Source organism: Mustela nivalis (genome assembly GCF_964662115.1).
Source record: "Mustela nivalis genome assembly, chromosome: 3".
NCBI lineage: Eukaryota > Metazoa > Chordata > Mammalia > Carnivora > Mustelidae > Mustela > Mustela nivalis.
In genome coordinates this window covers 59815378-59842511 of record NC_139022.1, presented here as the reverse complement: position 1 = coordinate 59842511, position 27134 = coordinate 59815378, and the positions used below count along the sequence as shown (strand labels likewise).

The 27134-nt window shown below is 32.1% G+C and overlaps 1 protein-coding gene across 2 annotated transcripts in view; it reads right to left on the bottom strand.

Annotated features, from left to right (window-relative positions):
- Positions 1–2773: 2773 nt before the first annotated feature.
- Positions 2774–27134, bottom strand: part of CHD1 (chromodomain helicase DNA binding protein 1) — a 71826-nt gene continuing 47465 nt past the window's right edge. The window contains exons 20-37 of one of the 2 annotated variants that reach the window (XM_082723843.1): positions 26293–26441; positions 25587–25683; positions 25387–25482; positions 23819–23995; positions 21176–21336; positions 19825–19866; positions 18908–19038; positions 18090–18228; positions 17513–17663; positions 16455–16577; positions 15502–15630; positions 14773–15036; positions 14279–14419; positions 10026–10204; positions 7786–7882; positions 6781–6832; positions 6156–6366; positions 2774–4309 (exon numbers count right to left, since the gene is read on the bottom strand). In XM_082723843.1, coding sequence (XP_082579969.1) covers positions 3964–4309; positions 6156–6366; positions 6781–6832; positions 7786–7882; positions 10026–10204; positions 14279–14419; positions 14773–15036; positions 15502–15630; positions 16455–16577; positions 17513–17663; positions 18090–18228; positions 18908–19038; positions 19825–19866; positions 21176–21336; positions 23819–23995; positions 25387–25482; positions 25587–25683; positions 26293–26441 — 2685 coding nt within the window. In that variant the 3' untranslated portion in view covers positions 2774–3963. The remainder of the gene's footprint in view (positions 4310–6155; positions 6367–6780; positions 6833–7785; positions 7883–10025; positions 10205–14278; positions 14420–14772; positions 15037–15501; positions 15631–16454; positions 16578–17512; positions 17664–18089; positions 18229–18907; positions 19039–19824; positions 19867–21175; positions 21337–23818; positions 23996–25386; positions 25483–25586; positions 25684–26292; positions 26442–27134) is intronic. The other variant, XM_082723844.1, reaches the window with a different exon arrangement.

Genomic DNA, 27134 nt, shown 5'->3' with positions numbered 1-27134 from the left:
TGGTTGAGGCAAGACCTGATCTAAAAAAAAAATAAAACCACACCTAAACTCAGCATAGTGAAATAGAAGAACACCAGAGACAAAGCAAGTTTTGAACGGTAAAAAGAGGAAAAAAACAATGTGTCAGGTCAATTCCACAGCTCATCAACAGACTGAAAACCTAACAGTAGTCTAAAATAATAAAACTACAATTCAATCCACATTTCTGGCAGATAATGTAGATCATCCATGCAATCAGTATTTTAGCTCATTTAAGAGAAGCATTATGAACTCAAGTTTTGTTTGGAGACAACCTATACCATTTCAATTTAATATTTAGATCAAGACTCAAATGCAGATTGGGACATAGAATTAAAAGCATCTTATTCATTTGGGAATTTGAACTACCAGTCTTATTTCAAAATAAAGGTGGGTTAAGTTTGGTGGTTTTTTGTTTTATTTTGATTAAAGGACAAGGTAATTAAAGGCCTTTTAGGATAGGAAAATATGGCACATGAAGTCCCACTGAAGAATTTGTATAGGTATTTGGAAAAAACCTAGAAGTATATTTTAATCCTACTTTACCAAATAATCTTATCTTTGATTCTTTAATGTAGTTAGGATCTCCTATCCTTAGGTCTTTCTTTATAAAGAATCTAAAGATATCCTATAATAAAATCAATCTATTTGGTTCTTAAAAAAAGAAGAAAAAGTTAGCACAAAGCATCTATCAAATCAATTACTATAGCCATTGCCAGGAGAAAATATAATTTCAATTGTTTTGTTTTAAACTTTTAACAAGAAGTTTTTTTGACATTATTTTGCCTCAGGGTATTTTTGTTGTACTGTGCCTAGTTGCCTGTCCTTAAACATGTTCATCACAAATCTTGCATTAAGTGCTACAATATATGAGTCTTGAAATTCAGTAATGGGGTCTGATAGTTGTTTATATTAATACCTTAAATATCAATTTAGAAACATTAAAATTTTTTTTTTTGCATTACTTGTTAAGTAACAAACTACTTAAAATTTTAACAAGCCACATTTATGAGTTCGTATTACAATTTCAAATGAAGATGGGGAAGTCCAAAAGAATCCTATATTTAAAAATTAGCTGCTTTTCCCTACCTACCCTTACTCCCAAATCACTGTACTTCCTGCAAAACAATTACAACTATAAAACTCTATTATTATTTAGTCAGAAAGAGTAATGAAGATAGGAATTATGCTAATTACCCCAGTGCATATTCTTTAAATCCCATAGAAATGAAATCAGTGTCAATCAGTGTATCTATACAACCCTTTCATTATTTAACTAGAAAAATGGATTACATAAATTACCATATATGTAACCTACCATATTTCATGCAACTATAAAGGTTTTATTAAGCCACTTACTCTGAAATTAATGAATCATTCACACTCGTTTTTGACAGCTTTCCAGTCTAAAATTATTTTCTAACATATCCTGAACAAAGAATATTTTCTTTATAAGCAAAGAGGCCATTGCTTTTAATAAGAATCATTTATTGTATATTATTGAAGTGGAGGTTAACTGGTACAGTACACTGCATAATCTCTCACCCTTGAAAATTTAAACACAAATGAATAAAAATAGCAAAGCAGAATAAGCATGTAAGACAAAATTTAAGCATATTTTATAGAGAATGTTCCCTGTTATATCTATGCACTAATGTTCTTCTCCATTGTGTCTTAATAAGTTTATGGCTTATTCCTTTTCTACAGGATTGATGATTTCTTACAAATAATGAACATATTTTCCATCAATTAATGTTACAAACAGTTTTAGATTTTTCATTCAACTCAACTAATTAAGTGACTGAAATATTCAACTAGATATGTCATTAAGAAATTAAAGCCATTCCATTGCCTCAAAATGTTAATATTGTTCTTCTATGAAATCTGTACAATAGGATATAACACAAATATCCCAGCTACAAAATGAATTAAAAATGCCAACCCTGATCTGTTTTCTGTGTTAATATTACAATTTCATTAAGTATTGTATTTCCTTGTTAAATGCTATCTTATGGAATAATCATTTATACTCAATATGGAAAAAAGTGGAAAAGCTTAAAAAGTGTACTGGCACTAAACTGTTTTATCACTTTTATATTTAATTATAAATTAATGTTTAAAAACTGAGTTATTTTTGCTATGTTATCTGATATGCCAGGGAAAAATAGATTATTATTCTTCAGGGTAACTAAAAGAGGTATCACTATTCCCAAAAAAGGGGGACGGGGAAGCTTTGTTTCGTACAGATAAAATCTTAGACCTAAATAGATAAAAGAAAAATGTCTAAAAAATATACCCATCTATGAATAAATTTCTGTAGACTGTTCCCACAGTTAATCAACAGGGACACATTTAAGAATATTATAAGCATATACCAATATACTTATATTTGTCGAAGTTAAGATTCAAATTCGCTACAGCATAGCACACATCCAATGTATGCCACACTGACTCAAAAATTCCCACTGAATGTAACAAAATAAAAATCTGTGAATAAATATAAGGCATTCTAAAATAAAATCTGCAGGAAACCAACAAGAGTCCAACAAAGATTTCTATGATCTCAATTTTACTTCATAGATTGTTCATATAGTCTTCAAAATAGATTTAGTTGTAGTGCCACACATTGACAATAGTTAACTGCTTACCAAAATACCTTTTTCCTGGTAGCTAAACATTATCACTTAAAAAAAAAAAAAGTTAAGTGCTTAAGGGAATAAGAATGCAGCAGAAAATTACAGGAGCCCACATATCCTTTTTCTTAAATTTAATTTGTCATATATAAGGTTTTTATATACAATCAGTGTGCATTGTAACAGTTTATATTAAAAGTCAATCAAGTTTATCTAAAATGTTACCTGGCTGCATAGCACATTTGACATTATTGCCCACATGAAAAGGGAAAACAAATGGATTTACAATAACTTTTGGCCATTTTGGATTCTGAAAAGTGTTCATACACCTACCCTTTTAAACCAAATGCATCTGAAAAAAATGTTTCCAGAGCATGCAGTTTAGATTTTACATATTATCTCACCATTTTGTTACTACAAACACAATATTTACTACAAAAGAAAAAAAAAAAAGAAATAACATGTATCTAATAAAATAGTCAATATAAAAAGAGGACTAATGGAATTAAGTGGCCCCTTTCCCCATTTTTTACATTCTAAACAATGATTCCATCAGACAAATCATTAAAAAGTGTTATTACACTGATATTTTCAAATGATAAGAAGGCCTGAGTTGGTAGGGAAAGGAACAGTCAAAAAAAGCCTGAGAAGGGAAAGGAAGTAAGGAAAGCTCATTTTAATCCATTTACAATAATTTACAGCCATTTGTGTGTATGTGTGTGTGTAAAAAGGCATAATAATAGATCACAAACAGGAAATTCCTGGCTATTTTACAGATATAAGTACAGAATTTAAATATTCAAGCTTGTGATGAAAAGCGGCAAGGTGGTCGCAGTGTACAATGTAAACAAGTAGCTTTGGAAAGTGAACAAAGTCCTTGAGTGTTTTTTCTTTATTAAGAAAAGAACTCTCTTTCATTCCTTCCTGAAACATGATCACAGGTCAGAGTAAAGTTCATATACAAACATAATTTAAATGGAGGTCAGTCTAAAATCACTGACTTAAAAACAGTTTTATCCAGCCTATATGGAAGGGCAGTGTTGAGGTCCCTGTAATAGTAAACATTTTCCATTTCTTTAAAAAAGAAAAAAAAAGTACTACAGTATTTGTAGTACAGTGCAGCATAATCCTTAAATATAAAAATATTTTCTCTTCTGTTGGGATAATAGACCTTGCATCCTGGAAAGAAGTAACAATACTGCTACTGATAGAAGATCTGTTTATATCTTTCAAGTCATGTAAGGCAATTACTGTGTTGGTTTATGATATATGGCTAAAAGAAAAGTCCAGAAAGACAAAGTATCAGTTTTTGTTATGTTTTCCGACTACTCCAGGTATGCTCGGGTGTACTTTTGTGTTCAACTGAGTGTTCAAATGGAGATCTGGAGCCATAAGAAGATCTCTGATCTAAAGGTGATCTGGGGCCACTACTGGAAGCTCTGTGGTCCATTTGCCAATCTGAATGATACCTATAATCCCTGGAAGATTTATGGTGTGTATATTCAGAACTTGCCCGATGGTCTGAATGTAACCGATGATCTGAATGAGAACGATGATCAGAATGAGATCTATCCTTTAAACTTCCTTCCAAATTTGACCTGTGATCTCTACTCCTGTGATCATCCAGTTTTCTGTGTTTCTCTCTATCACTGTAATACCTAATAAAAGATAAATGAGGGATTAAATTAATAATGTGAATTAAAAATTTCCAAATAAAATAATTAAAAAATAAAACAGAAAAATACTTTAAGGCATCTTCTTAATTGGATATAAGCTCTGTGTTTCATTACAAAAACTTCCTAAATGAGCTTCAGTCATTGGATCTATCTCTGCATGTCTTGCTAGAAAAATGATTCAATTCACAAAACTGAAGTGAATCATACAGAATACCTCAGACAGCAGCTTATTTTATATGCCCATTTTATTTTTTAGTTAAAGCATAACTTATACTTATCACATTAGCTTCAGGTGTACAACATAAAGAGATTTGAAATTATACACAATATGGAATGCTCACCATGGTTCAGTGTAGTTACAATCTGTCACCATACAAAGTAATTACAATACTGACTATTCCCAAGCTGTACTTTATATCCCGATATAAGTTTATATTTACATAAATTCATAAATTTATATAATTATATATTATATAATTATCTGAATTTATTTAAATTATATAAATTATTTATATAAATACTATAAATATATAAATTACTTATATATTATAATTATCTTAATTTATATAAATTTATAACTGCAAGTCTGTACCTATTAGTCCCCTTTACTTAATTCACCTATCCCCCCAACGCCCCCCCCTCCCTTCTGGCAATCATTGCTTTATTCTCTGTATTGATGAGTTTTGTTTGTTTTCTGTTTGTTTGGTTTTTTTTTTAAGATTCCAGACACAAGTGAAATCACATGGTATTTGTCTTTCTCTGTCTGAATTATTTCATTTAGTTCAAACGCCCATTTTTCAACTGGCTGCTACTATCCTATGCAAAAGTTATACTACTGCATCTAAGTTATCTGGAAGTGGAGATTAAGATAATGATACAGAATACACTTGAAATCAGAGCCTTTTATGAACTTTTAACCAGAAAAAAAATAAAGACCTCTAAAATGCAGTCTGTGAACTAATTTGTCAGAAGAGAATTTTCATTAGTTGGGGAAAGGTTATTGTTATAAACAACATAAAATTATGTTCCATAAACCTGTGAAATTATAAAAATTTACTACAACATGTAAACAGATCTTTTTGTTTTGTGTGCCTTTTCTAATTCTAAGAGCAATTCCAGAATTGCTGTATTTATGACAGTGCTTCTATGACAGAAGAAATTATTGCAGTGAGCCTAACTAAAATGAAAAGAAAATCTACTAATTTCTCTATTTCTGATCTTTACTTATTCTTCTGTTTTATCTTTTGCTCTTCATAATTATAATTAACTGATGAAAGTATTCCTTTATCAAATAATGTATTTTGTGATTATATAAGGTTTTTTACTACTTAGTTTTCAAATAACAACAATAAACAGAAAACTTCTGATTTCAAGACTTCCCAGATTGTTGTGATTAAATATAAACTCAGTAAAGTGTTTTCAGATCAGTTAATTTTTCCCGTTTTTTAATGGAATACAAAACTCCCCCCATCAAATTTCAGTCATATTCCACTGAGCTTTTATTTTAGTCTATTATTGTATTTTGAAAAGTATTTGAGCCAATAATCTCCTAAAATCAACCAATAAAAATGAATCCTATGATTTATTATAGCACTCTGATCTTAAATTAAGAATTAAAAAAAATTTATAGAAATTCAGTTCTCAATATTAAAAAAGGACTATGTATCAATTTTTTTATTTGTAAACAAACACCTTTATTTCACTTATGATTTGTAATGATTACCTGAATACTGAACTGACTGATACAAAGTCGAGTATTGCAAACTTAAAAAAAAAAAAAAAAAAAGATATGAATAAGCAAAATTTTAAAACTAATTGTCCAGTTTACCTGCTTTCTTGCTTGTAATGATCCCAGTCACGATGATCTTTACCATTACTAAAAGAAGAATAGGGTCTTTTCCTAGAGTCACTCTTTTTATAAGAATCTCCCTGATGTCGGTCTTTATGATGATCATGATACTGAGATAAATGTCTATCAGATGAATAACTGTCCCTGCTGCTATCATCGTGATTTGTATTCTCTTTTAATCTTTCCACATCTGTTAGATAAAAGAGTACAGCTTTGGTTAATGACGTGTAAAAACAAACAAAGAGAAAACAGACAAAAAAAAAAAAACCATGGTACAAAAGTAACTTTGCTGCTAGATTATAAGAATACCTAATTCAACTCCAGAAAAAAAAAATCAGTTGTTCAACAGTTAAATACTTCAGAAGTGGTCTCTCTCTCTCTTTTTTTTTTTTTTTTTGTATTTTTGTGTTTTTAAAAATACATTCACTTTAACAATTATTCTAGAAACTGACAAGAGGTTGATTTATGGGAAGATTAGTAAGCTAAAAGGATTACTGTTTAAGATAACAAGATTTGATAGAAAAATGTGGGTATTTCGTAAAACAAACCTGAAAGAGGAAAACAATTTTTAAATTTAGTCTCTAAAACAATTAGTAACACTTACCTGGATTTCTAATCACTTGAGCATTCAAGTTGCTGTTCTGGTCATTATTTTGCTAAAATAAATGCAGATACGTAAGAATCTTTAAAGTGGCTTCAAATACCCTTACAAAATTGGAAAAAGAAAAAAAAATAACCACCCTAAAAAGAAAATCCTGATGTTGAAAGAAGTCCTCATATATTAGAATGTATAAATGTATCACTTCCAGATACCTTTTTTAAAAAGATAGACTATCTGTCCCCTATGACTTTCTTTAAAATGAAAAAATTTTATTTAAAATTGAAAGAATTTTAGACTTACAGAAAAGCTGCAAAAAAAGTACCTAGAGTTCCCATATGCCTTTTACCCAGCTTCTCCTAATGTTAGTATCTTACAAAAGAGCACAGCATAGTTAAAACTGAGTAATTAACGTTGGGACAATACTATGTACTGAATTAGAAACTTTATTCAAGTTTTACATTTTTCCAGTAAAATCTTTTTTCTGCTCCAAGACCCAATATGGTATTCATATGAAAAACGAGTTTTCATGTTATCTTAATTTCCTCCAATCTCAGACAGCTTTTTAGTTTTTTTGTCTTCGATGACCTTGACACTACTGTAGAGTACTAGACAGTTATTCTATAGAACATCCTTCAGTTGGGGTTTGTCTGATATTTTTCTCATGATCAAACTAAGGTATGCATTTTTGCTAAGAATTCCACAAAAGTGATGTACCTTTCTTAGTGCATGTACTGAGGGTTTATGCTATTAACCCTGATCAAATGTTTAAGGTGGTTTTTAAACACTTTGGAGGAGATACCCTTGGACTATGCCAATATCTTGTTTTCATGACCACTTATTTTAGCTTCCTTCAGAAGATCCTACCTGTAACAGCTTTTATTGTGCTCTAACACTGATTTTGCATTTCCTTCATTCCTTCTACATTTATTAACTAAATTCTTCTATATGGAAGAATGTCTCAGTTTTAATAACATAAACTAATGGAAAAAATATGATGCATTAATTTACCTGAGATTCCTGCCGTTTTTTAATAGCATGTTTGTATAATTTATGTAATTTTCTTGCATCAAACTCCGTAAACTTAGATACAAAAATCCACAGGTTTCTAGAAGAAGAACAGGTAAGTCAGTCTGGTGGAAAAAATTAAGCCTTTTCATGGAACCCCTAACCTCTAGACAGAAACACACATACACACATACTTGGCCTTCTATGGAAAAAAGCCTAAGGACATTATTTCTAGTATTTTTAAAAACTTTATATGGTTCAGACTCCAATCTTTTTAAGTAATCTCTACATCCAACACCAAACTCACAGCCCTAAGATCAAGAGTTCCATGTTCCAAAGACAGCCAGGCTGGTGCTCCCATATGAATAAGACTCCAAATTAAACATTAAGTTTTACTTCTCTTCCAAATCCTTTCATTTTATAATCTTTTAGAATGAAAAGTAGTAATCCATCCTTTTTTGAAACCAAAAAGTTATAAACTTACAAATCAGGAAGGTACTCATATCATGGTTCCTATTACTATAAAAGAAATAACCTATGTTAGTAGTCTGACTAAAGATACCATCAGATAGTGTAGATTAAGCTTGTTTAAGAAGGGTCCTAAAGAATGTGTTATAGAGGGGTGTCTGGGTGGCTCAATTGGTTAAAGCTTTTGCCTTTGGCTCAGGTCATAATCTCAGAGTTCTTGGATCAAGCCCCATATCGGGCTCTCTAATCGGGAGGGAGCCTCCTTCCCCCTCTCTGCCTACTTGGGATCTCTGTCTATCAAATAAATCAATAAAATCTAAAAAAAAAAAAGAATGTGCTAAAGAGCAACTGTATGGGACCCATTAACAGAGAAACTTTAAATTTGGATCTTGAATATAAAAAGATAATGTGGCTATATTCCCATTTAAGCCTAATAAATATATATAATTGAACTTTACTGTATCCCTGTTCTATAGTTCTGTGGTTTGGAAGTCATCATGTGAGTTCAAAGAGCTTGAGATGTATAGAATTCTGTTTTATGGTATTTAAGGAAAGCATTAAAACTCTAGTATATATATTCCAGCTATAAATAAAAGGTTAAGCCAAACAATATAACATAGTACTTTATGATTATTTCTTCTCCTTCCTCATAATATCTTTTTTTTCTTTTTCCAGATTTATTTATTTCAGACAGAGAAGAGAGCGGGAACAGGGAAAGGGGTAGAGGGAGAGTTCTTGATCTCCAGAACCCTGAGATCACAATGTGAACCAAAATCCAGAATCAGATTCTTAATGGACAGAGCCACTCAGGTGCCCCTCCTCATAATATATCGTATCATTCAGTTGAAAAATATACAGTGCCTTATATATAGTTTATAAAGGGTTTCAAGTACAGATGATGTTATTCTACAGATGATTACTAGTAATCTGATAGGATTAGTAAACTGATAGGACTGGGTTGTGGTCATTTTGGAGTATTCCTAACTTGTCTAGTAGCTTGGCTTAACACTGATCTGGATCTGGTAGTCATTAAGTGATTTGTATATTATAGCAGCTCAGATTTCCAAATTTTAAGATCAATTGTGTTGCTGCTGCTTCTAAAATAAAGGGGAAAGTAAAAGTCAGCATTTTACATTGCTTGATAAAATTAATTTTTACAAGGCTGTATACTTACACCTAGCAGATGAACTGCTAAATTTATATTAACAATAAATTTATTTATTTGGTACTGCAAAATTCTAAAGTTATTACTAAAAAAAATTTGGCGAACTGTAGAAATTTCTAAAAATAAAATGCAGTCTGAATTTTAATGGAAGTTTCCACTACCTTTTTTTTTTTTTTTTAAAGATTTTAATTATTTGAGACAGAGAGAGAACACACATGAACACAGGCAACAGGCAGGTAGGGGCACAGGGAAAGGGACAAGCAGACTCCCCACTATACATGGAGCCCAATGCAGGGCTCAATCCCAGGATTTGGGGATCATGACCTGAGCTGAAGTCTGGGGCTTAATTGACTATGCCACCCAGCCAACCCTTCACTATTTTGTGTTTAAAGGAAGAGGTGCCACCTGTGGCTTATCATGATGTATAATTAAGCAATCATTCACAAATACAAAGTTTTAAAGGGAAAAAATGAAAACAATTGCCCTCAGGCTACCTCTTTAAACATTATTTTGTTACCTAAACTTAAGAATAAGAAACTGAAATAATAAGACACAAATAGATGGTTACATAATTACAAATTTCATGTTTCCTGAAAAGCACATCACTTACTTTCTCCACTGCTTGATTTGTTCAGGATTTGCATACTCTTTCAGACATTCTGTGATATGGTCTCCAATTTTTATTAAACACTGTCTAGTATGCTCCAATTGTTCTCTTTCTGAAAGGCCTTTTTCAGGCCTATCAAGTTGTTTCAAAGCTGCTTTGACAGGCCTCATCCTTTCTTTACACTTTAAATATGGGAAAATAAGAAAACGTATTAAAAATAAGAATTCAACAAAGATCTATTTTCTTCAATACATCTATAGGAGTAAATATAACACTATTTGATGCTAAAATAAGCATTAAAGCTTGCATCGCAGCTCTTAAATATCAGGGTTTTTTCTCTCAGATTTTCTTCAGAAAGTAAGGTTTTTCACTATCATTTAAATTCAATCTTTACGTATGTTAAAGCTTTGGGTTTAATTACCTTCTATAAAAATGGTTACTTTATACCTTGTAACACATTATTAAGCAGTCTTAAACACAGAATGTTAAAAAATAATGTATCTCAAAACACAACTCATTATCTTAGATTCACTCTAATATAGAATAAAATGTAAAAAATAAGGATCTTCATAAGATAAAAATGCTGGCAAAGCTATTAAAATCAATGTAGCTATAAGTATAAACTGTCTATGCTTCTAAACCTTTGGGACAAAAGAAAGTAGCTAAAGAATTTTGCTCTTATATTTGGCTGGTCAGGGAACTGGGAATGCTTGATAGGAACCAACCTTTTCCAATGCCTACATATCACTGGCATGCAAATAAAGGGATGATATATCAAAAACTGTATTATTTAGTTAAAAGTCCAACATGTGCAATAAAAGCTATAACCTTAAGCCAAAACTAAAATAAGAGTATTATTAAAAAATCAAACTATACAAATTTTATTTATGCATACAAATGCAAAACAAATGAAAATAAATAATGATATCCTCAAGAAGCAAAGCTGGGTTAGTTCCCAGAATTTTAAGGATGGATCAACTACAGAAAATATATTTAGCTGAACCAACATCATTTAAAGAAGAAATCCTCATATCACTGCCATGGAAGGGCCAGTCTTATTAAGTATCTATATATGTATGGAATCGTTTCTGAGTATTTTATTCTGTTTTATTGACTTATTTATCCAAATCGCTTGGAAGTTATCCATCTTCTGTCAGGAATAATTTAAATAATATTAGAATTACATGCTTTTTAGTTAAAATCAGAATTCTGCCAGGCCTGTTGTCTTTTTTTTATTAAGGGAAAATCTTTTCCTTTCCAATTTCCAGCATTACTCCTCTCTGTTCTCCACATTTCCTGCTTCTTGCTCGATTTTGGTAGTTTATATTCTGCTAGAAAATGATTCATTCAACATATGTAATTTGAGGGCAAACCATGTTCTAAGCATTATCCCAGACCCAGGAAATAGAGCAATAAATAAAAGAGATCTTGCTTTTGTGGAATCTGTACTCTAGTAGGAGAAAACAGCCAAAAAATAAACAAGATGCAGTGTGTTGGATGGTGACAAAGAAAAATAAAGCAAGCAAAGTAGAGGAATTTCTACTTCAAGTAAGACTTCAGAGAAGAGCATATATCTAAAGAAAATGACAGAGTAAGCGATTTTGAGCAGAGGGAAGAACAAGTACATATGTTCTAAAAATTGAAAGTTCAAAGGAATAGTATAAATGCCAGCATGGCCGGAACCTAGAAGTAGCAAGAGATGATGGGAATAATAAACCAGATGCAGTATCTTTTAGCCTATTATGAATCTTTCATCCTGAGTGAGGGAAAGCCACTCTCTGAAGGATTTGAAGCAAAAAAATAAGCAGGGGTGACTTTACCCTCTCTTTAACAGTTATTATCACTCTGGCTGCTGTGTGTGGAGTATGTGCTGAGGAATGAAAAGGGTATAAGCAAAAGATGAGTGGGAGCAGTGAAAAATAGCTAAGAAGCTTTTGAAATAATTGAAGGCAGAGATGGATATAGCTTGAAGTTATGGAAGAGCCAATATGATTTGCTCACTGACTGATAGCAGTAAAGAAAAAAAGAATTCCTGACCAAAATCTATGCTAAGGCCAAGGCCTGAAGCTGGGAATTGGAGCAATGATAACCAATATTTAAAAAGCACTTGCTAGGTATTAGAAGCTATGTGTTGTGTAAAGTCACCTCATTTAATTCTGCTAGTAGAGCTTTGCAACACTATTTATTTCATGGAAGAAACTGAAGCTTAGAGTGAAATGACATCCGTCAAACCCAAGTCTGACCTCAAAGGCTGTACTCTTTCTTAACTGTTAAATTGCATAGGATATTTAAGAGACAAATCAATAAGACACAAAGAAAATCAAGAGGTGTCAAATTAAGCAAAGATGTAAAGGAAAATGAGGACCAAGAAAAGACCACTGAATTTAATAATCAGAGCTAGTTCCAAATAAAATTTATATAGCAGTAAAATCCTAATCATGTGAGCTCAGAAAGTCTGGCTACAGAGTCCACGTTGAAAACTATTCCATTCTTCTCTCCATAATACAAGCGATTTTAAGATCAATCATAAAAGTTGATGGAGAAGAAACTCGTGCATTGGGCACAACAGGAAGTTTTCCATTTCAGCAGTTATATGAACCAGTCAGAAGACTAAGGAGGAAATGTAGGCAAAGAAAGGTGGCAAGAGGTACTTAACTCAGTAATGAATAGGCAGAGTAAGGGCAGCAGTTCAAAAGCGTTCAGTCTTCACTTCAGAAAAGCAAAAGCACACCACCACCTCCCTATTTCCACCCAGTAGAGAGGCTTTTTATTTTATTTTTTATTTTTTAAAAGATTTTATTTATTTATTTGTCAGAGAGAGAGAGAGAGCACAAGCAGGCAGAGTGGTAGGCAAAGGCAGAGAGAGAAGCAGGCTCCCTGCTGAGCAAGGAGCTCGATGCAGGACTCAATCCGAGGACCCTGGGATCATGACCTGAGCAAAGGCAGTGACTCAACCGACTGAGCCAGCCAGGTGTCCCTAGAGAGGCTTTTTAAAAAAAAAAATCAACAGAAAATGGAGAGAGGCTAGATTAAGAACCAGGTCACAAATAGAAAGGTTAACCTTAAAAAGATGCTGAGGGATCCCAGCATGTAAGAGATAAAAATGAAAAGTACAGAGATATGTTCAAATAAGTATGATGGAAAACAGGAAATAAGAGTAGCTTATTCTGTTTCCAACATTCTTAAGGATTGGAGGGATGTAAACAGCCAAAAGTAAGAAGGAGAAAAAAACTGAGGTAGGAACTACTATACTTAAAGAGCATGAAAAATATGGGCAAAATATGGGCATGCCATGGAATTAGCAGGAACGAATAAATAAATGGGTTCAATGATCAACATTCTCTAGTTAGGGTACAAAGTTGAAGACAATGGGAAAAGAAGGTAACCTGGGCATCTAAAACGGTGTAGGAGGTAAAACAAAAATGTGTTTTTAGAAGTGAAAATTTCCATCTTTCAAGTATAGCATTTGATTAATATTAGCAATAAAACTGACAATTATACCAAAACACCAAAAAGATTCAGATTCTAGAGATCCTAAAGAGAAAGTATTCTTTTTTGTAAGATTTCATTTATCTTTTTAGAGAGAGAGAGAGGAGAGAGAGCACATGCAAGTGCGTAAGAGGGAGAGGCAGAGGGGAACTTTGATGAATATAAAAGCATGACAGCATGTAAACCCAGTATTTCTTAGCCAAGTTGTTAGTTAAAGTGGTCTATGAAACTGTACTAGTTCACAAGAAGGAATAGGCAGAAATTTTAGAAACGTTTCTATGAATTTGACAATGTAATTTTATGTCTACTGAATCTAGTAATACAATGGGGCTTACATTTTGCATTTTCCCCTTATTTTCACTTTTCTAATGAAATAATTTCACTAATTGTTTTTTTTGTACTTTCTAAGAATACTGTTCTATAAAAGATGGGGGAAAAAAAGCTAGTCCTATTCTATAGATAAGAAGCAATGTTACAAAGATAAAAGGTACAGGAACAGAGAAGTTTACAATTCTAAAGCTGAAGGGAAAAAAGTTTGCTCCAAGCATTCCCTAAATGCCTCTCCTTAAAGTTTTTATTATAGAGCTTTTCCAAGTTAATTCTAAATTTAAGAAAACTTTCAAAATTCAAATCTATTGCTTTTATCAATCAGAACTGTAGTACTACCCAATTCAAATACACTTCTAAATTAAAAGCTCCAGAAGATAAAATTGCCAATTAAAATACTGTATGAATTCTTACTAATAACCAGCAAGTCTACTACTTACAATGCTGAATGTCTTCTGATCTAGCTCTTCAGATTCTTCAGATATGGGAACTGGTTCACCACCTGCGGTGATATGAACTGGAGCATCTGACACTGAAGATTTCTTGGATCTTTCCTTGCTATCAGACTTGGATTCGCTCAACTAAAGAAAAAGAGAAAATAAAAACAAAAGTCCAACAAAAACAAAGGTAAAATGATTAACACTTCCACAAGACAATTACTGTCTTACTTTATTCTACAGTGATTTGTTCACATTCCACACTCTATTTTATCTTTCTGGGAAACCAAAAATGGATCCACTCTGTAAAGTTACCATATAGGTAAAGCTTTAAAAACAAACAAACAAAAAAAAATTTTTCTCCTTTTCTAGATACCCATATGTATTTTTAAAGGACTTGGTTATTCACGCTAATTTGGATGATAGGCAATTTATTTTCCTAAAATGTAAATATGCTGATTGTGTCACTTTCTAAGTTTATATTATGATTTGCATACCTTTTCTTCCTTTATGTCTTTTTCTTTCTGTATAGCTTCTTTTACTTTGTTTTCTCTTTTCTCTTTAAAATCTTTTTCCTTTATATCTTTCTTATCCTCTTTTTCTTTTAGCTCCCTTTTAAGTTCTCTTTTATTCTCTTTTTCTTTTGCTTCCCTCTTTTCTTCTGATTCCTTCTTTATAAAAACATCTGGCTCAGGTCTTTCTTCACTGTCTCTTTCTGTTTTAATTTTTTTATTTGGATGTTTCACAGAAGTGATCTCATCCTGAAAAGGGCAAGTATGGCCAATGTATTACTAACCAAATCTTGACAAAGACTAATTTCTTTTCTTTGCAAGACTATGGATTGCATGTACGTGGATTCAGAAAGAAATAACCCAGAATCCCGTTAATAATGATACATGCAATGTTCACCTTCCTATAAAAACTAAAGTAAACCAGTCCCATTCAAAATTCAAAATAAAATGAAAGGAAACAGAACCTCATTTAAACGGCAAATGTTTAAAAAGGAAGGACCTCTGCTCTATCCCTCTTAGTCATGGGTAGAATTCTGTTTCATACATGAGACTATGTAATGAACTACAAATAAGGAACTTTAGTACCTTAAAGTAAAATTTCAGGTCTTAGTTCAAATTTTAAATATTAAGTATACTAAAGCATGCTATGTACCTTTCTAATATAAATATAAATATATTAGATATTATAAATATCCTTCTAAAACACATTCTTACCTTTTCATCATCTTCATCAGACTTCTCTGAAGGCAGGGGTGAAGAGTCACTCTTTATTTCTTCTTTCACTTTTATAGACTTCATTGCTTTATTCTTCTTAGCTCTTGCTTTTCTCCTCTTTGACCCTCCCTAAAAATAATTATTTTTATTCTAACCAAATCCACAGATTCAGTTTAAAAAAAAAAAAGATTCTTGAATACTAAATCTAAAAAGCTAAAGAATGGATATTCCAACCCAATCCTTAGTCTAATCACAATATGCTATACCAGTCTTAGAAAATCAACAAAAGTGATATAACTTAATGAATCAAGTACATATTATGAATAACAGGAACTAACGACAATTAATTATTCCCTTAAAAAAGGATTAGAGAAAAGCAGAAGTTGAAAGAAACAGAAGGAAGGTTTTTCACCTTCCTAAATTACTATTATCTTAAACTAAATTTGATCCTACTAGAGATAGCATTACAAATATTTTTATTGGTACATAGGTAGTTACTGACATTGTGGATATAATGCAAATGGTTAAAGGCTGTTAGTTTCTAATCACCTCCTCTTCAGTGTATTTTTCCTACTATTTTGGACCCCCTGCCCCTAATAAATAAGCTCAGTGTTCTTTATGCTGTACCTTTAGCTCTCCAATACGACCAAATAAAAGAGCAATAGAGGCCTGATCTCTTAAAAAGTACACTACTTGAAACAGCTTGCCCCCAGTACCTATCCAAACATTAGGGAAAAAAACCTGGATCCCACTTCTGAAAAAAGGACATAGCAGTTTTAACAGGAATGCAGAGAAAACTTAGGGCAAAATGTCATCAAATGCAATTAAAGTTATCAAATTACAGAAAAATACACTTATAAGGTCATATTAGCCTCAGATATCTAGGACTTTCAGTAAACTAAATTTATCTTACTGAAAAGTGAACTGCTCTTTAAGCATCTAAATTAACTTACTGCACCAGAAAGCCTCTGAGCTTCTTTTTTGGCAAGATCTCTACTAAGTAATTTGATGAGGTAGTCCGCACGTGTCTGCAATTGCTTTGCTTGTGGTTTTTTATCAGGATCATCTGGAAGGATCTGGAAAGAAATTAATTTTTTCAGATTGCTTTTAATAAATAATATGAGAAATTTATTGCCTATATATAAGGCTTACACATTTAAAGAAACACATAATTCACTGCAAGTTATAACTGTTAAAATTTGAATGCAGTAAGAATGCAAAATACATTATTTTATTTATACCTACACCATAGCAAAGATTTCATTTGCCTGGGAATGAGTTCTAAATAAATACATGAAAAAAAAAAAACCCTCCATTCAAAATAATGATATAAAGTGTGAGGTTAGAAATTTCTTTCAAATGTCCAAGTATATTTAGCATCCAGTGTTATTAAACATTATTTTTAGATTTCTTCCCTCTCTTAGTAACAGTATATTTAACTATAAAGTATACAAAAGTTCACCAAATACAATGTATCAGCTATGTATGTGACCCAAAGCATGTACTCTGAAGAAATTTTTACATTAGGAATTTAAGCTATTCCAGTTTGGCTTCACAGATAGCAAATGATACAACACCAATATCAAAAGTGACTGTGAAGAAGTAAAATATAAAAAGATATATGATAATAAGGCAATGCTTCCAGTGTTTTCCAGTCTAGGCAAAAAAATGATTTTAGTTGTGGTAGTATCAAATCACTAAAACCCCTAAACATTGATAATTTTAAGAAAATCATTTTGCTCTTGAATAATATGACAGAATGAGAATTTTACTTTAAACCTAGTAATATGAAGAAAAATAAACCTATGCCTTAATAAAAAAATATAATTTCAGAGGTAAAGCAAAATCTGAGACATTCAAATTCAACCCCTTCATGAAAACCAAGAAGCCAAGGTCATACAGCTAGTTGGAACCTTGGTTTCCTATCAATTGAGTTTATTTCTAACATAATTTAAAAGCAAAAATCTAATTCAGTATCAGTAGTCAACAGAAACAAGAAATATATAAGTACCTTGTGTGTTAAACTGAGGTCAGGATCCATTTTAATCATTTCCCAGCTTCCATATCCATATTCATAGATACCAATTAACAAATTGGAATCATCTTCTTTGCCCCAGTCTATATCAAAATGAGCTGCCTTTGTGTGGCATGGGATAGTATACCTGTATCAAATAACCACTTTCAAGTTTATAACTGCCATATATTTTTTTTAAGATGTTATTTATTTATTTGACAGACAGAGATCACAAGTAGGCAGAGAGGCAGGCAGAGAGAGGGAGGAAGTAGGCTCCCCACTGAACAGAAAGCCCAATGCGGGGCTCGATCCCAGGACCCTGGGATCATGACCTGAGTCGAAGGCAGACGCTTAACCCACTGAGCCACCCAGGTGCCCCTATAACTGCCATATTAAAAATTAATTTTGAAGGACATATTTGAGTTATTGGAACTTCATAATACTATGCCTTATTTATTTTTAAAAACATGTCATTCAAACTAGCCAATGACATAAGACTTTTATAACAAATATACAAATTCGAATTATTGAATAACAACAAATAATTTACAATGGATAAAAGTAAACAACTCACTGCTTTCTTTCTTCTGGATCTGAAGGAATGGATTTGTGCAATGGTATTAATTCTTCTTCGTGGGAGATGACAAGCTTGGCATTCACCTGTACACCTGATATTCGGAATGTTGGACCCTTCACTTTTCCAAGTCTACCACCTTAATTTTTTTAAGACATAAAAAAATGAAATATACAATTCTACAAAATACAAAGATATGCTATTACTTATATTAATAAGCATTACTATTTAACTGTATTTATAAGTATTACTTATTTATATTACTGAGGGGTGGCACTTGCTGCAAACCTTAAATTTCACAAGATTTTTAAGTACATACTATAGAGATTACAATAAAGCAGATATGGATTCAAAGAAAGCATTTCACAGAAAGTATTTCCATAAATGTTTTATCAATTGCACAAGATACATCTATTAATACTCTTACCTTCTAAATAAGTGTTCTAAGCATAATTTTTTTCAGTATACATTACTAAATCTTAGCTAAATATTTTCATGTAAGTAAATTACAAAATAAGCATAATTAAATAACTATGCCCAAAGCCATTATCACATAGGCACACTAACTTTTCCCAGCCATCTATACTAAAAATACAGAAACCTCTGATGTTACCAATTAGTTAGAATACATCAGACAAAGAGAATCTACTGCTTTCAAGAATACAATTCTGTTACCCATTTCCTATTACCCAGTATGGTCCTGCTTTGTTTTTCAAAACATCTTTTAAGAATAGGTAAATACCCTCCTAACTCAGTAAAAGCATTATTTGAAACTTCCATTTATCTCTCTTTTTAAATCACTCTCACTTTAATATTACCTGTTCGTTCTGTTCCCGAAGAATTATCCTTTAAAGCTTTAATGCAACCATTATGCACCAATTCTCCTAATCGTCGGAGGTCTGTCTCTGACTTATCAACTAATTCAGCATCCCGAGCAATTGCATCTAATCTGTTAATGAAATAATACAATTTTCAGGTAAATATGGAGAATAAAGTGGTAGCATTTAAGACACAGTAGTTTCACTCTACCTTAACCTCTACATGTCACTCTACATGCCCTAAAAAGTCTAGTTCACATAAATGGCACAAGATACATAAAAAAGGAGTTCAAATTTAAAAAGTTGGCAGGAAAACAATTTATTTATGCATTTATTCAAGAATAATAAAGTTAACAAATTCATTATAAAAAAATGGTATGCTTCCAACTTGAAGATTATATAATAATTCTATAAAAGCTTTTCATAACCGATCAGATTTTAAATTTAAAGGGGTTAAACATTGTAATAAAGATGACCCTTGAACACAGGCTTGATCTGGACAGGTCCAATTATATGTGGACTTTTTTTGATAAATAGAGTAACTCTAAATATCCAAAATAAAACAGAAAATATCTTTAAGAGGGAGTTCTGGAGAGGAAAAATAGAATTGAGCCAATTTGAGTCTTTGCCACTATATATTCAGACATTGGGCCTTCTACAACAAAGGACAAAGAATATTCAAGTCACCAACAATTATTGAGATTAACCATTAACTTAAACACACACACACACACACACACACACACACACACCCCTGTCCTGATAAACTAAATTTTAAGCATGAACTATAATTAGGAAAACTTTGTAAATGATTTTTAAGCAAATTTAATGAAGTAGTTAAAGCCAATAATAATATATGTAAATAAAGCTGAAAGCACATAACACACGTCCTGTGATTCCAAGAATGAAATATTTACCTTTCCAGAGGGCCACCAAATTTCTTGTAACTCTTGATAAACCTAACAGAAAATAAATGTTTGGTTTAAATGTGTTATCCATTAAAAAATAGATTTATAAATATACAGAAAAAAGAAAACAGCTGTTAGTGCAAAAATTAATTCAGGGCACTGTTACTATTAACACAAATGAAGAAACTATGCTAAAGACAAAAATGTTAAAACATTAATATATACCAAGTAAGACAAGACGTATTTTAACACCCAGCATGATGTTTAGAAACCAATATAAATAAAACAATAGAAGCTAAATTTTATTTTAGAAATTACTTTATTATTTTCACAAGACAAGTTCAAGGCTACCACAGGAAGTATGTCCAGAATTATCAACCATACTACACCTCCTTCACATTCCAAGTATTGATAAAAGTTTACTGAATAATAGCTTTATTTCAGATGTATGGTATAATACCAACAATGGAAAATAAAAATTTTACTTAAGAACAAAGCTACCAAGTGGTTGATGGATGAGGGAAAATATCCAGGAAAAGTAGAAGCTGAAATGTTCTTCAACTAAAGACAGAAAGTCCAGCAAATCAGGTGGTCATAAAAGTACCCTTAATAAAATCTAACAACATATTTAGTTTTCTGGTAGAAAGAATGAGGAAGAACTTTATCGGTCAGGTCTATGATTTAAAAGAAAAGAGTTAAAATGGCTTGAAAGAAATAACAAACTCTCAAAATATAACAATAAGCAAACCTTTTTACAAATTTCATAAGCAAAAATATTACATAAACAAAAGCAGGCTGATATCCCATTCCCCTTATATAAATGTATATAAAGAAAAACATATTTTAAAAGAAAACTGTAATTTATCCTACATGACTATCTTACCTCAATTCTTACTTGGACATATCAGAAATGCTTTTAACATTGCTACTTTCAAAAAGCAAACCTCCTCAGTGTTAAAAAAAACTAGAAAAATATGGAACTAAAGTAGTCCCACATAAAAATAGTAATGTTGGGAGTCATAAATGCAGGAAAAAATTTTAATAAATAAATCCAATGTACTAAAATATACACTCATTATTCAAAAGGGTCACTATTCCGAACCACATTAATAAAACTAAAAAAATTTAGCAGTCTAAGTAGACTAACAATAAATAACATGCAGAGATTAGATACCAAACTTTATTTTCCATAGCTATAATGAAGACCCAAAAGCAGAACCATCCAATTCCTACACAATTATCATATATTTGCCTCCTCTAAAACCTTCATTTTAATTTTGAAAATTATGGAAATTTGTACATTTAAATTTCACCTTCTAATAAAAGCAAGTTGAAGTAAAATAGTCTTGTGTCATCTTACCGCCTAATTTCTGCATCACTAAATCCTTTGATATTCTCTCGAGGAATAGTCCGTGGTCTTCCACGTTTCTTTGGCCTTTTCCTTTCTGAGATCGAGTCACTGTCAGATCCAGAATATCTCCTACTTCTACTGCGCCTCCCTTCACTTCCATTAAAACTAATCTGGAATTGGAAAACAAAAATTTATCCTAACTTAGACTAAAGAAGCCTTCTAACTCTAAGAGCAAAGAAAACATTACAAAAGAAAAGATTAAGAGAATTAACAAATTCAAATGTTTGTATATCAAAAATTTTTCTATAAATAAAACTAAAAAAGCCAACAAAACAGAGAAAAACATGGCAGGTTAATGACCAAGAGTTATTAACGGCCCCAAACATTTTTTAAAACACTCTTAGAAAGAAAATACAAAATTGTCTTTTTTTTTTTAAAGATTGATTAGAGAGAACGCTCACATGTGAGAAGGGGAGGGGGAGAGAAGAGGGAGAAAGAATCTCCAGCAGACTCCCTGCTGAGAATGAGGCTCTGATGCCAGATCTCACAATCCCTGACATCATGACCTCAGAAGAAACCAAGAGTCAGATGCTTAACCAACTAAGCCACCCAGGGGTCCCCAAAATTGTTCTTCTGTAAAAATGAGAAAAATTATTAATAAGCGATTAATCAAATAGCATAAACATAGAATTAAACAACCTCAATGGTAATTTTTTTAAAATAAGAATTAAAGCAACAGTATTTATAACACCAGTTATTTAACAGAAATATCAAAACGTATCTTTATAACTCTCTGGAATTTTTCTAAAGTCACAGTGCATTTTCTGAACCCCTAATATGCTGAAAGCTAACTTAAAGTCAAGACAGTAGTCAGTTCTTCCTCATTCTAACCTCCTTTCATCCTTTCATAAGAAGCAATATAATGCTGTGCTTCCTGTGTACTATAAAAGGAAATCATCATGGGGTTGGCAGAAATAAACACTAACAAGAAACTACATACATGTCACTTTCAGACCAAAGACATTTTTTTTTTTGGCTCCACTTCTGCCTATTGATAGGATGCCCCAATCCTAACAACAAATCTCAATTACAAAATCCTAACCCCTCTTACACAATCACAAGGCAATCTAATAGTCTAAAATATAAGGAAATACAGCATAGTTTGTAAGAAAAGAAGAAACTTGAGCATTGGTTCGCCTGTGAAAAGCAGGAGTTATAAGCAGGCAAAAGAAGTTAGCTAAAATTTGCTAAAGGCTTCGTTTGGGTGACTATGAGAGTATAGGATCCCTGGAAATGAAAGGCATGGAGAATACAACTTGCACCCCCTCTCAGACATTCCTCTGCAAAATTCCCAACAGGTGCTCATGAGTAACACTGGGCAGGAGATAAGAAAAAACTTTCTTTCCAGATGATGGCTTGGAAAACAGGAGTAGCTTTCTCCGCACTGAGGGCACTGAGGGCACCTAACTGGGCACCTCACCAAAAGACACAATACAGTTGCAGGAAAAGAAAAAGAAAACAAAACACTCTACCCCTGGGGGAAGGATAGCAGAACAATGACTAAGCAATTCCCTCATTTGCCTCAAACTCAAAATTTAAGGAGGCACCAAAAAAGCTCAGTAATCAAGACAAATAATCTTGTAATTGAATAGTCTAAAAAACAAAAGTTAATTCAAACAACAAAAAAAAAATCTAGTATTAAAGTTTCTTTCCTTTTGTTGCAGGATCTCATGTAACCTGGCATGACCCCGTTACCATTATTTAAAATCTCCTATTTTCTTCATTTGGGTCATAAAATAAACAGCAATAAACTTAAAAATTCACATCACACAAGGTATGCTGATGAGAAATCAGTAACAAAGATAATCAGAATATCTCCCAAATATTTGTAAATTAAATTAAACTCTGTAACAACAAAAAAGAACAAAAATAAACCAACAAAAAAATACCTACGGGTCAAAGAGTACTTCCATAAGGCAAATTAGAAAATACTCTGAAATGAATGAAAATGAGAACACAACAGGTATCAAAATTTGCAAGAATAAAAAAAAACACAGTGCTTACAGGGAAACTTGTAGTTTACATTAAACACTGATAATATTATAAAAGGAAGGTTTTGATTAAATTCTTAAGAATACATCTTAAGACACTAAAAACAGTAGAGCAAAGTAAAGCAAAGCAAAAAGTAAAAAAGAGCAGAAATCAACTGAAACAGAAAAAATAATGATTTTTGGGGGGGAATATTATGAATAACTTCAGGTCCATAAATTCAACAATCTAGATAAAATGGACAAATTCCTTAAAAGAAAAAAACTGCTAAAGTCACTCAAGAAAGAAATATTGTAAATAGTTCTGTATTTATAAAAGAGCTTAGAGTTAAAAATTCTAACAAAGAAAACTCCAAGCCTAGATGGTTTTCCTGACAAATAATGCCGAACATTTAATGAAGGATACCAATTCTATACAGACTCTTCCCAAAAGCAGAGGAGGGGTGAACACTTTCCAACTTATTTTATGAGACAAGAATTATTAAATCAGATGAAATACTACAAAAGGAAACAATGGACCAGCATGCTTTATAACAAAACCAGATCAGTCCAGGTATGAATATCCTTACAACAACAGACATAATCTTTTAAATTAAAAGATCACCTGTTTTGCACAGTTTCTCATTCTTGGAAGCATATAAATTTCTTCAAGTTCCTTTTGTCTTTCTTCCTCTTCTAATCGTCTTCTTTGATCTTCTGGAATTATTTCTTCCCAATTCTTTGAATTTCTTTCTGGTTCCAACTCAATGTCATCCTCATCCATATTTGAAAAGTTGGCAACCTTAAATTCCAGAATTTTAACAGAATAAGCATTAAAGAAAAACTCATCCTTAAATTATATTTTGCATTTTAGGGGAGAGGGAGTGATATACTAGAATAAGGCAATAAAACCTAAATATCCTCCGGATAATGAATACGACTATGGATTAAATAAAAATGACTGCTAAGCTATCTATATTCTTTATTATTTGTTGTTTTTTTTTTAGGTCAAAGTAGAATAAACCAAAAGACTTATAGAATGATTCTCTTTTGTCCTGCTGCTCAACAAAATCAGTTGACAGACCAACAATATAATTTATAGTAACATGCTAAATCATCTTTTGCAGAAAATAGCACACCAGCCCATTAAGTACAAAGCGCTATAGAACAAACCAATATTCTTATTTTTATGATCATAAAAGTAGTACAAAGAGTTACTAACAAGACAAAAAGAACTCTGGGTCCATAGATAACCTTAGGTTATCTTGGGTTCCCGGTTTCTTCAATGTTAAAAAAAAAAGGAATAGAAAGAGCTCACTAACTTTTGTGAAGATTAAATAATATACTGAAGGAACTATGAAGACTGGTACACAGAATGAATTCATTAAAGCTAACTGCCAATAGTGGCACATAAAACTTACAAAAACTGGATGAAAAAACCCATGCTTATCCTGTGTTAAGAGATGATACTACAAACAGTGTTCATCCTTTCATGTCTTTATTTTAAAGATTTATTTGAGAGAGAGAGAGAATGCAATAAATATTTGTTGAATGAACAAATGACACAAACTGAACTGCTCTTCTTAGAACCCTCAGTTCTAGGGTTATGGCTACCGAGGAACTTTCTTCTTTACTCTAAACAGCTTACTCTATGAGGTTGGCTGACTTACTCTGCTTTAGGACTCCTTGCAACCTTTTAGCCCTTACCAGACCAGGGGTATTTATAAGTACTAATAGGAGCTCATTGCTTACATGGACTGATTAACTTGAGTTTTCTGAGGTGTAACAATGCTTAACAATCTAATGTCAAAAATTGCTCCAACAAACATTAGCTAAAAGCCTTCCGTCATAGAAATCTCCATTAGAGACCATGTTCACTCATTTACCCAAATATTTGAGGATATGCTATTTGCCAAGCACTTTTTTAGAAGCTAATTAGAATAACAGCCCTCCTCATTCCACTAAATGTACCTATTCATAAATGATTTGGTCCTTTTCAAAACAAGCTGCTACTGGTTTCTCAAAATAAGGGAGAAAAATTTTCAAACACATAGCAAATTTTAAGACAAAAATCATAAGAAATTATGTTCACTGTTAATAAAGAGATTAATAAAACATGAAATGACAAAAAAATAATCACTCCCTCTCAATTTAGATAATTTGAAGGAAAAATTAAAAAGAAAGAAAATCTACCTTGAACTGGGAAAGCAACTCATCTCCTACAGTTAAAGGGCCTGGTTCGTTTTCATGAGTTTCAGCCCTCTTCAAGATTTCATCTATATCCATTTCCTATAATTAGAAAGAAATCTTTAAGTATACTTTAATATATTTTGAAGTAAATATACTTCATAAGTTTAAAGAAATGGCACATTTTGAGGAAAGTTTTTTTTTACCTGGGGCTCTTGCTCTTCTCCTTCAGGTTCCTTAAAAAGTTCCTCAGCGCCAAACTTTAAAATGGCTGATAATTCTTCTTTATTGAAAGGAGTAGAACTAAATAAAGACAAATAAAAATGCTTAATATTAACAGTTAACAATTTAGTATTTACACTGCACTTTCATTCATTATTGACACAGTCAACTTTATGTAAGTTATGACAGAGTTAGACATGTGAAGTACTATGAGATCACTTATTTTAAAAGATAAGAACTTGAAACCTGGAAATTAAAGGAATTTCTCCCAAGATTTATAAAACTTGAGTGGTGAAATCAGTACTGAATGTATGCTTTTGATTAAAAATTACTCCAGTGCTTTAAAGAATTGAAGAATTACAATACTAAATATGATACATCAAAGATCTGCCTGTACTATGTAACATTTCAGGAAAATGAGTGTAAAATGAGTCTACTTTTTTTTTTTTTTTTTAAATATTATAGTAACTACCAGGGCGCCTGGGTGGCTCAGTGTTGGTTAAGCATCTGCTTTTGGCTCAGGTCATGAACTAAGGGTTCTGGGATACAACCCCGTGTCATCAGGCTCTCTGCTCAGCGGGAAGTCTGCTTCTCCCTCTGCCTCTCTTCTCCCCTGCCCTGGATTCATGTTCTCTCTAACCGAAAAAAAATCTTAAAAAAAAAAAAAAAAAAAAGAAAGTAACTAACTACCTTGAGGGGGCAGAACCTGTATGCAGTACTGTCTTCCCAGTTGTGTCCATTCTCTGAATTACAAGGTGATCTAAAACCATCTTCTTTTTGGCCCTTTCAAGTATATCCTCTTCAACTGATCCTTTCGTAACTAGACGATAAATATTCACCTGTAAAGAAACGCATGATGAAACATAAAATGTAGTAAGAAGGATTCACTTGCTAACGAACACCCAAATACTCTACATAGAGGAAAGCTCATCCTACGTGAAATTTTCACTGGTCAAAATTAAAACAAAAACAAAAACAAAAAAAACAATATATATAACAGCTAAACTTCTTCAATTTAAAGATTATTTTGAGGCTGTGTCCTTATACTTTGGTCAGGAGATTTTATTCGCTTATTTTTTTTTTTTTAAAGCAATGATGGGGCGCCTGGGTGTCTCAGTGGGTTAAAGCCTCTGCTTTCAGCTCAGGTCATGATCTCAGGGTCCTGGGACTGAGCCCCACATTGGGCTCTCTGCTCACTGGGAGCCTGCTTCCCGCTCCACTCTCTGCCTGCCTCTACAGCTACTTGTGATCTTTCTCTCTCAAATAACTAAATAAAATCTTTAAATAAATAAAAGCAATGACAGTAATTTTTAAATTATTTTTTAGCAAAAAAAAAAGGTCGGAAAAAGTGGTAAACATATGATAATTTACATCAGTTAATTCTGATTAATATTTCATATTTCATATAATCCAAAATTCTGTGAATCATTTCCCATGTTAATGATGAAACCCTGCCATAAGACAAAGCTTTCCAAAACAAACAAAAATTAATGTGTAGATATTTTGCCCTATTTCTCAAGACCAGCAGTTCT